The sequence below is a fragment of the Eurypyga helias genome, unplaced genomic scaffold (genome assembly GCF_000690775.1).
Source record: "Eurypyga helias isolate BGI_N326 unplaced genomic scaffold, ASM69077v1 scaffold25557, whole genome shotgun sequence".
Taxonomy (NCBI): domain Eukaryota; kingdom Metazoa; phylum Chordata; class Aves; order Eurypygiformes; family Eurypygidae; genus Eurypyga; species Eurypyga helias.
Window position 1 is genome coordinate 1 of NW_010262705.1, and position 10,610 is coordinate 10,610.

At 46.9% G+C, this 10,610-nt stretch overlaps 2 protein-coding genes across 2 annotated transcripts; one reads left to right on the plus strand and one right to left on the minus strand.

Annotated features, from left to right (window-relative positions):
* Positions 1-704: 704 nt before the first annotated feature.
* On the plus strand, positions 705-6,509 carry PMM2 (phosphomannomutase 2; the record flags this gene model as incomplete). Its single annotated transcript, XM_010155826.1, has 6 exons — positions 705-781; positions 2,011-2,102; positions 2,773-2,872; positions 3,831-3,906; positions 4,978-5,093; positions 6,405-6,509. Coding segments are annotated over 6 exons (566 nt in total), but the record flags the coding sequence as incomplete, so codon positions are not given.
* Positions 6,510-10,203: 3,694 nt separating this feature from the next.
* On the minus strand, positions 10,204-10,366 carry CARHSP1 (calcium regulated heat stable protein 1, 24kDa; the record flags this gene model as incomplete). The annotated part of the gene is made up of 1 exon (XM_010155827.1): positions 10,204-10,366. A coding segment is annotated over one exon (163 nt), but the record flags the coding sequence as incomplete, so codon positions are not given.
* Between the last annotated feature and the right edge of the window lie 244 nt (positions 10,367-10,610).

A 10,610-nucleotide genomic window follows, 5' to 3' on the forward strand; every position in this document is an offset into this window, starting at 1 on the left:
GGCGGGTGAAACTCCTGACAGCACCTCAGGGGGGGCCTTTTAAAACGGAATTGTGCACCTAACCTATTCGTGCACAGGCCGCTCGGATGTCTGGCTCATCCCTGAAGGCTGGGATCGTGCTAACCGTGGGCTTCCGATGGACTCCAGCTTTAGTCCCTTCAGAGATCCCCATTTCTCTGTAGAAAAGACCATCTTTGATGCTCTTTCCTTAATTGATGCCCCTGGTAGCCTTGTGTAATGCCCACGTAACTCAGACTTTGGCTTACCAGTGGTCTCCAGTAAGCCGTATCATCTTGCATCGTAGGTAGATTCTCGCAGCTCTTGGCCATCTGCTGAGATGAGTAACTCTGAGAAAACAAACCTAAAACAGCACCCCTCGGTTTGCTCTGTGTGCCGGGTTTTTGTAATATTTGAGGCGCTTACTCGCTTCCTTACATGCAGTGCAGAGAGACACTTTTGCAGGAGAGGAAGAGCTTTTAAGCAAAGAGACCGGTTAGATTAACGCACGCCTCACATCACGTGAAGTCTTTTAGACTTTCTTCTTTTAGAGAAATGATTCATCTTGGGCTCAGTGTTACGCTGCTGACCCTTCCATGTTTTATGATCTAATGTGTCCTATATTTTCACCCATTTAATGTGTAAGACAGTTCTGCATTAAACGTAGAGGGGAAATGGTAAGTTACTGCCTTTTTGTTTGGTTTTAGTGGTTGAAAAATTTGACTACGTTTTTCCAGAAAACGGTCTTGTAGCATACAAAGATGGGAAATTCTTGAGCAAGCAGGTAAGAGTGAAATTCCCAGTAACGTGAAATTTTCCAAACGAGATTTTGCTGTGTTGTTACAGTGCAGCCCTCTACAATCACCCTTCTAACTAGGGCCAGAACTGCTGATTTTGTCACGTGTTACTTCTGTAACAGATCATTCCTTTGGTGCTCTGATTCGTGTGATGACGGTCTTCGTCTCAGGCTTTATTTTTTGGGGTATTCCCAAAAGCTGTTGGATTCTGGAGTGTCTGATCAAATAAGAATAGTGAAAATCCTGCAACAGCTTTTCCCTCAGTTTACCCATAGGATCATAGAATCACTGAGTGGTTTAGGTGGGAAGGGATCATCTAATTCCAACCCCCCTGCCATGGGCAGGGACACCTTCCACTAGACCAGGTTGCTCCAAGCCTCATCCAGCCTGGCCTTGGACACTTCCAGGGATGGGGCATCCACAGCTTCTCTGGGCAACCTGTCCCAGTGCCTCACCACCCTCTCCGGGAAGAATTTATTCCTGATATCTAATCTAAACCTCCCCACTTGCAATTTAAACCCGTTACTCCTTGTCCTGTCACTACAGGCCCTTGTAAAAAGTCCCCCCCAAGTTTCTTGTAGCCCCGTCTGGAAGGGGGCAGTGCGGCCAAGCCCTCTGCTCCTGGAGATCCTATGGAATATGGCATTTTGTAGCTCATGTCTGTTGGGTCTCGCGTTCAGGTTTCTCGCAGATCTCTGCTTCGTAGTCTTCATTCAGAGTGCACCTCCAGATACACTGCATAAGCTAGAAGGTAAATACTCTAAATTAATACAAACGGACATCTGATTCTGGATACCCTCATCACCTTCATCGGTTCTACAGAAGTCATGGAGATTAAAAATTTAAGAGAGATCCTGGCTGAAATTGCTGACTTGAGCAGTGGTTTCCGATTTACTGCAGTACCAATCTCCGTTCCGTCATGCTCGGCCGTAGCAGACATTAACTGCCACTTTTTGGTAAGGTCTGCCTTTCGCCTGCACCGCTTCCTTCTGAAGCACGTGCCAGTAGGGAGCATGTTAAACGGGAGTTTGGTGTTCCGGTTTAAAAAAACAGAGTAAACAAAAATGAGAGCCTTGGGTACGTGCCGTGTGTGCATCAACTGAGAGTAGCTATTGAAGGCACGTTCCCTGATCATCCAGTGTCGGTGTTTTCCACGTGACTTGTTTTTAGAATCTCGCATTCCAGACCCCTGGTCGAATGGTATTTCTTTTGTCAGAGCATCCAGGGTCACCTGGGCGAGGACATACTTCAGGATCTCATCAACTACTGCCTGAGCTATATTGCGAAGATTAAACTGCCCAAGAAAAGGTACGTGCGTAGACCCACCTCAGGCTCACCCTGCTCTCCGTGTCGCAGTGTTGGGTGTCAGTGTGTAAAGCAGGCTGTTCGGCAAAAGTGGGTCCTTTGAGGGCTAGGAGCAGCGTGTGCATGAAACAGCTCAACCTATGCGTACAAAGACAAGCTCCCAGCCGGAGCACGGGGATTGGAATACTGATGGAGCGGGTTTGTTCAAGAGGGAAGGAAGCTCAGCTTGGAAGGAGGAGTATTTCCTTGGCATGTTTGGAATTCAGCAGCGTATGGTTTTCCAGAGCTGAGCAGCATGCTGCCAGACCAGCTCTGCGTGACGTGAGGGTGCAGCTGCTCAGAGGTTAATACACACCATAGGTGAGGCCAGCCAGAAACACTGCCGAGGCTGCTCTGAATTTGGAACTGGGTGACAGGATGCCTCAGTCACACTTTTCAAACCAAGTCAGTAAGGATGATGCTGAGATCGCCAGATTCTAACAGAAATCCAAGACTCCTTGATGCCAGAGGTGTTGGTTCCTACACGTTGTTTGTTCATGCATACAAGGAGAGCCTGAAGGAGACGTCATTCCCGTTGCCTTCACAGGGAATTAAACAAAAGTTCTTTGTGATAGTCAGTATTTTGAGCAAATTTTTTATTTATTTTCTGTCTCGTTTATCAACGCTTTTTCAGGGGCACTTTTATTGAGTTCCGAAATGGGATGTTAAATGTGTCCCCCATTGGAAGAAGCTGCAGCCAGGAAGAACGAGTTGAGTTCTATGAACTTGATAAAGTGAGTTACAGCTCTTGAAAAATACCAACTCTTCTGGAAGAGGCAGTTATGGCCAAGTTATGATTTTTAAAAAGCTTTTATACTTTGTGCAGTTTTTTTTTTTTTCCATTTTAGTCCATTCCACGTGCTTTAACTAACTTCAGTTCAGACTTCAGGAAATACACAGGAGGTTTTTCTTGCAGTAGTGAACAAGCATTACTTGCAGACGAGGTGGGTTTGGCTCATGCCAACATCCAGACATCCTGCCTCTGCACACAGGGCTCCTGAAAAACCCTGCTGTAGATAAAACCGTGCTCAGCATGCCAGCCTGTATCCATTCAGATCAATAAAACTCTTACTTTCCTTGTCAACTCTTTAAAGCCTTTTAAGGCAGAAATTAAGTTAAAAGCTTGAGGTCAAACTGTTCACCATTTATTGTCCTTTGTACACAGCTCATTGTGTGAGGCTGAAATGGATCTGAGCCGTGGTATCAGGGTCCTGTTCTCTGCTACACCGTAACACCTGTTTCTGACACTACACGAAACTGAAAGGTCTCTCCTCAGAAGCAGCCTGTGATGGGTGCGCAAAGATAGCCCAGTGCAAGGTGTTCTGAAAAACCTCTTTTTGGAGTATATGAGAACAGCAGATTGGTACCAGTTTTGAGATTCTTTCTGTGCCTCAGTCTCCCCATTTGTAAAACCAGAGTTTGCCGGGAGTTGAAGCGTGTTTCCTTTGCTGTTCTAACATTTCCAGGTAGAAAAGTGACTACCACAGCATGTAGGTGAAGCTTTACTCTCATTTTTTACAAGTTGGTAACAGATTAAAGTGGAAATACTCTCAGCAATAATAAAATACAGCTATGTCACACTAGCCCTGGCACTCAGACCTGTTTTTGGGGTGGTTGTCTTTTTATTGATGAAACAGCGTGTAACTGATACTTGGTTTTGTTGGTTTTTTGTTTTGTTTTGGTTTTTAACAGAAGGAACATATAAGAGAGAAATTTGTAGCCGATTTACGAAGAGAATTTGCAGGAAAAGGCCTGACATTTTCTATAGGTATCAACATTTAAAATCATTTCATTTACAACATACTTTAACTTAAATTTCCCGTAAATCGTATCCTCTTAGGGATATGACATCTCCTGTCTCATTTGTGTGACAGTTAGTCCCTGGGGGTGGCTGCAGGCATCACGTGCCAGACCGAGCCTCCTCTTCCTCGCAGGCTTTCACGTGGTACCTTTTAACTGAAATCCATCAAAGAGAACGGCATTGCTTGTCACCAGTTCGTTGTCTTTGATGGCGGCTGTGTGACTGATTCTGCTCGTTTTGAAACATGACATGCTTGTGATTAGTTGGAGTTGTTTCTCAAATCAGTTGTGATCAGAAATCCTACATCAGTGCTGTTGGAGCGGCCTTGGTTCGTCAGTTCTGAAGCTGCTTTGTGTGGGAGGCAGGGGAGGAAAGAACATCCAAAAGAAAGTGCAAGCTTGAAGAGAAAAGTGAGAATAAGGGGAAATTAATCTTCCATGCATTTTTTCCCTTTCTCCCCTGATATACTGCCACGTGATTATTCCTCAGAATTATGAACGAGCACAGTTGCCATTGGAGCCGTGGAACTGAGACACTGAGGCAGAAACAAACTGCCAAGACAGCTCCCCTAGAGCACATTGTAAATACCTTTTTGACACCCACTTTGACTGGGAATCACGCTTCTGTAGTCCAAGGATTTGGAACTGGCACAGTTGTCCTGTTAGGCTGTGTTAAAAAGGTTCATTTCCTCCTTTTTCTGTCCTGAAAGAATGAAAATCCTTTCATTCACGCACGTTTTTCTAAATAAAGGTTAAATAATTTTTACAGCAGTTTGTTTGAGAGCAGTCAGTGCTTGGGAACGTGCTGAGACTTTCATATTTGTTTAGTGGGTAAATAATCATCTGTAAATCACACCTGTAATAGCCGAGACCGTGTGAAACGCTTTCTGTACCTGTAAGAGAACTCCAGGGCCTCATAACCTGAGTTCTGCAGAGCTCCCTCCACCAAAAATCTTCCCCAGTTCCGTTTTCCTCACTCTCCCCTCAGAAACACGTTCTTACAATAAAACCGAGTTTCCTTGGTTCACGTCTCTCCTAGGAGGCCAGATAAGCTTCGATGTGTTCCCAGATGGCTGGGACAAGAGGTACTGCTTGGGGCTCATTGCCGACGACGGCTACGAGACCGTTTATTTCTTCGGAGATAAGACCATGCCGGTGAGTGTGTCGTTCCGTACGTACAGCCCAGCGCCGCTGCGGGATCGTGTCGGGCATTAGGCACCTGGGTGGAACTGACAGCAGAGCACGGACGTGAACACGGGAACGTCTGGCTGCGCGTTCCTGCTCAGCGCGACGCTGGGAGACGGCCGCGAGCAGAGATTTTCCTTCCGTTTCCTGGAGTGAACAGAGTGCTCTTGACAGATGTAATACTGGGATACGATTTGAAATTGAACTTCTGTAATGATGTTAAAAACCTCGGTGACAGGACTATATGGAACTGGCTATGCTGTTTGGTTAGTGCAGACGGATGCTCCCTGCTGGCTGGCGCTTATGAAGTGTATTTATTTTCCATTTAATGTAATACTGTTTGCTAACCACCCTGTCTGTCTGCACGTTCAGGAACTGAAATTACGTACGGCCAAAGGACAGCGTCAGGCTAAGTTTTAGAAGAAAAGGCTTAACTATAAGAACATAGAGTTTTACAAGTTAAAGAACTTTATCGTTTTATAAACTTAAAATGGCCAAGTTTTATAAGAAAAAACACCAAGCTTAAAGCTTTTTCCACCTTGACACCAGCTGCAAAAGTCATCAGCTGCCCCTCTGGCAGTTTATGGTCAGTTGATTTTAAACCCCATCAGCCGACAGTGAGCGCTGTCAGACATTTGGAATAGCAAGAGCTGGCTCAGTGGACGACGTACACAGGTTGGGTACTGCTTCCTGTGGCACAGGAAGCTGCGGCTTTCAGGGATCCTTGCTCGCTGCAGCAGCTGTGACAGGGCTTTGCATCGCTCGGGGTGGTCAGAACCAGTTACAAATGTCACGGCAGACCAGTACGGGCGAGACGCTGCTGCGACAGCGAAGGATCGAGAGTGATGTGACTGAAAGGAAACCAGGTTGGAAGAGAAGAGGGTAGGGCAGCTAGTTACAAAGACTTGTGGTGGTACAGTGGTCTGTAACAAGCTTTACGCCGCAATGGTAACAAGTAAACAGCTTTAAAAACAACCCTGGGTTGGGGGACGAAACTGAAAACACGGCAGACCGCGGGTTCTTTCATTACCCATTCCAGCAGGTCAGGAGGCGCTCGGGCAGGTGGTGGTGGCCAGCAGAAGTTTCAGTGCAGGTGTTACAGACACATCATGCAAAATCTCTAACGGGGGTTTGCAGTTCTGGAAGGCATCTCAGACATGACCATGTCCCTTCTTTCCATAATTTCCTTTACATGTCCCTTTTCCACCCCAAGACTTGTGGCTACACATCAAGTTAAATAAAATCAAACCCTCTTCTGTTCGTTTCCTCTTACATTTTCAGGGAGGGAATGACTATGAGATTTTCACAGACTCCAGAACAGAAGGCCACAGCGTCACATCCCCACAGGATACACGAAGAATCTGCGAAGAGCTCTTTTTTAAGTAAAAGACTTGAAGAATTCACACTTACAAAACGGTTAAGAGAGTTTAGTGACTCCAAACATCTTCGTTCTGTACGGTCTTTGGTAGTTGGTCATGAATAGCAAGTGCCCTGCAGGTCACTCACTGCTGAAGGGAAGCGTTTGCCTGAATGGTGGACACAGCAGAGCTCACCGAGCACCATCCTCTCCCTCTTCCCATTTGCACAAGTGCTTTGTCTTCTTGTTGGTTGGTTGTGGGTTTTGTGTTGTTCTGGGGTTTTGCTGTCGATGTTTTTAAAGTCAGTATATCTGTAAAATTCCTTAGATGGTTACATCGAGGGGGGTTGGAGCAGATGATCTAACTGTAGTTGGTTTATGGTCTCAAAATTGGCCTGCAAGGCTTTTTCCCTAGTTTTTAATTTGAAGCTGCTATTTAAAAGATGAACATTTGAGAGTTGTTTTTTTTAAATACCACCTTGTGCTAATAAGGCATGAATTATAAGACATTTTCTTGTTTAAAACTTGAAGATGATTCTTTGTGGGGGTGGGAAGGTAGGACTGAGCCAGAATTCCCTGACCTCACACACATTCCTCGGCGTGGTCACCAGCTGCATCCAGCACCACCGCTGGAAGGGCTGGGCCAGCTGGAGCTGAAGCGACTCCGCGGCAGAGCTGCGGTGCCAGCGCACCGTGCGGTTCACGGGACCCGCGCTTTTTGCAGGCTGCTTTTGTAGCTAAACAGATAGAGTATAAAAGTTAATTAGAGCGACTTGAGCATAGCAGTGAAATACATTTCTGTCACTAATTGCATTTCTGCTTTCCCGGGTAAGACATCACGGGTAGATGAGATTTTAGTACTAAGAAAAATTACCTTAACTATGTTTCTATTAAAACTCAATTTGAAGCATGACAATCAGTGTAACTGTTAATGACTTTCTCATCTGGCATTAAGAAAATAATCTTGTGTATGAACAGGTCAATAAAGGAGAATAAAACTACATTGTATCATGAAAAATTACTATTTAATCCTGTCATTTTGGCAAATAAAGTACGTAAAGCAGACCTGTTGTACGCTGCCTGTCTGTTCCAAGCTACGAGTGACGTGAATCTCCCCATGTTTGTGTGATACTTACCCCGAAAAGAGAGGAGAACACAATCTTTGCGTACAAACTAGACTCCCCAAAAGGGCTTACAGCAGAGGAGGGGGAGCTGTGATGCACTTTGAGCATCAGACCTCTGTCATCTCCCAACACCCTTCCCACAGCCTACTTCCACAGGGTCATTCAGCTTCAACCATTCCAGTGGGAACAAGCTTTGGGCCAGAACGGTCGGCAGTGCAGGAAGGCTCAGTAATGCTGGCCAGATTTTCATGGCTGTGCTCTGTGCGTACGCGTGCGCGATGCAGCTGATTATCTGGCTACTTAATGCCTGGCTCTGTCCTGTATTTGCAGGAAATTACCTACAGAAAACATCCTGTACAGGACCAAAACCAGATTTGTCTTCAGCCTCAAATAGCGTTATCTGTGTGCACATACCTGCATATGGTAGATCTTAAGGTAGCTTGGTAGTGCCTCGTGCACAGCCGTTGCCAAGAGCTACGGTTTGGTCCTCTGCCTCTCCTTGCCAACAGATGAGAAGCAAACGGAAGAGACAGCAAACGACCCAAGCCACCCACACTGCCTCATCCCTCGTTCCCATCCTACTTTCTCCAGTGTGAGTTGTTTAAACACAGCAGGCACAAATCCCTCTGGCAGCCCCGGCTTGGCTCCCATCCCCTGAAGCCTGCCTGAAGGCCTGCTGCAGTGGTTTTGAACAGTGGCTGCTCTGTCTTGGGAGCCCCTTCTGCAATGTTCTGCCCTCCCTCCCCAAGTTTCGGCAGACGTGACAGTCTATGCCACCCCTCCCTCCTGCCCCCTACTATACCTTCCTATAAGTCACAAACAATGCAAATAAAAGTATTTACAGAATTATAGTGTGTTACACACTAACCTAATCAGCAGCTAGAAAAAGTGCTAAATTACTCCCTAATTGTTCTGTTCAGTTGATATTACAGTGCTTTTAAAAAAGCTTAACCACCACCATACAGGTGTGCATGTGCAGGCACCGGCCTTCTCCGACTGCAACGCTCAACACCTTCAACACCGACCACGCGAGAGCAGACCGGACACCTGAGAGCGTTACAATGGTCACGTTTATTGTAAAGGAAGCGGCATGTGATATTCCAACAAGCTGGATAGCGTTAAATCCAACACTACTCAGTCTTCGGGTTAATAAAACATAAACAAAACCCCCGAGACTCTGCTGCAGGCTGGTCATAAGGGAGCACTATCACGTCATACAGGACCAGCTAAGGGGAAAGAACCCATGACGGCAGTTACTGACCGCCATACACCTGCTCTCCCCAGGCCAGACCTCCACAGCTCACCTGCTGCGAAAGAGCCTTAGGACACCTCCTGACAGCAAGCACCTACTGTGAAAACTGCAAAAAGGCAACTGAAGTTTTACTGTTTCACAAAACTAACAGAAGAGTTTCATGCCATCTTTTTATTCTATTTGCCCAGTCAATAAAACCCCATTGTTAGGAACAGAGAAAAACGCTTCATTTGAAAAAAAAAAAGGTGTGGAAGGCAAATAGGAACAGAACCGATTGCGTTGCACTACACCTACATGAAACCTTGCAGGCAGAGAAGAGTCAGGGCAAGGGCGACCATACCACACCCTGCCAAGCAAGTTTTCCAGGGAACCCACTTCACCGAGACAGCTGAGCCTGTTAACTCGCTCACACGGCGTTTCATACATGAGATCTGAACGGCACACCACTTGCTTTCCAGAAGTGCCGTTACTCTGCCTGCCCAGGGAAACGCCACGCTCTCAGCGATGCGCAATCAAGGTGATCGTCAGCTCTGTCTCCAGGCAGCCACCGTCAGAGGCGATGAAGTATCCACCCCCCTACTGCTTTCTACCACTTACCTTGAAGGAAGGTTTTTAAATGTTGGTCTGTTTGATTTTTAATACTGGCCTATATAATCTGTCGCTGATCGACCATCAAGGCACCTACATAAGTCCACGAACAACCCAGGCTTTCCAACACGCTACTCCACACATCGCAGACGCACCACCTGCGGCTGGAGCACCTGGGGGCACCCAGCTCTGGCCGTCAGACCGTCACCACCCGATGGAGATTCTCCACCCCGCGGCAGCTGCTCTGTTTCCAAACCTCCTTCCACGAGGAAAACGAGGGCGGCCACGACCGCCTCTCTCGCGCAGAAGCATTCAGGCACCGTTACCAGCAGTAAGGGTACTCCAGCCCCTACAGAAGAGCAGCTCAAGGGAACACAGTGCTCACGCACCCCCGGGGGCTCTGCTACAGAAGAGCGCTCCTTCAAACCTCTCCCTGATCCCCCTGGGCGTTTACTCGAATCGCTTCACAAGAGAAAAGAAAACCCAAACCTCCCCCCCTCAACCAGGCACACAAACTCTTTAAAATATGGTTTTTGTAAACACATTATGCTAGGGGTCTTTTTTCCATTAGCATTTGAATTGCCTTTTTTTTTCTCCCCAGGCCAGCTGTAAAAAATGGTAATTTTGTCCCGCTTCTGCTTTATTGACAATGAAGTATTTCCTCCCGCACAATAGGTAGAATATTCTTAGGACAGGTCCCCTGCAGCCAGCTGGTGGGCAGTGACCAGGCAGGCAGCGCCGCGCTCCCTCGGGGACCCCTCAGGAGCTGATGACGTGCCCCGACCAGGTCTCGTGCTTGGTTCCGGGAGCCAGATGGGTGATCACCACCTCCACCGCCTGAAGCTTCTCATTCTTCGGAGGGATGGTGCACATCTTGTAGGTGACCTCGTCGCCCGCCACGGGAACATACTCGCCTTCGATACTGCGGAGGGGAAGCTTCGGTTAGTCACAAATGACCTAAACACGTTTTTAGGGCTTGTTTAACTTCTTATCATAATCATTGTCTTAGGGGCTCAAGATACTTCAGGGTTTTCTTACAGAGCACATCATCCACCAAAGCTTGAGGTTGACTTTGGTTGTCATGTAGCAATATCCTACGAAAACACTAAACACCAGCACCCTGAAAAAATAAACGCACACACAGGGGGGTTGGAACTTTAAGGTCC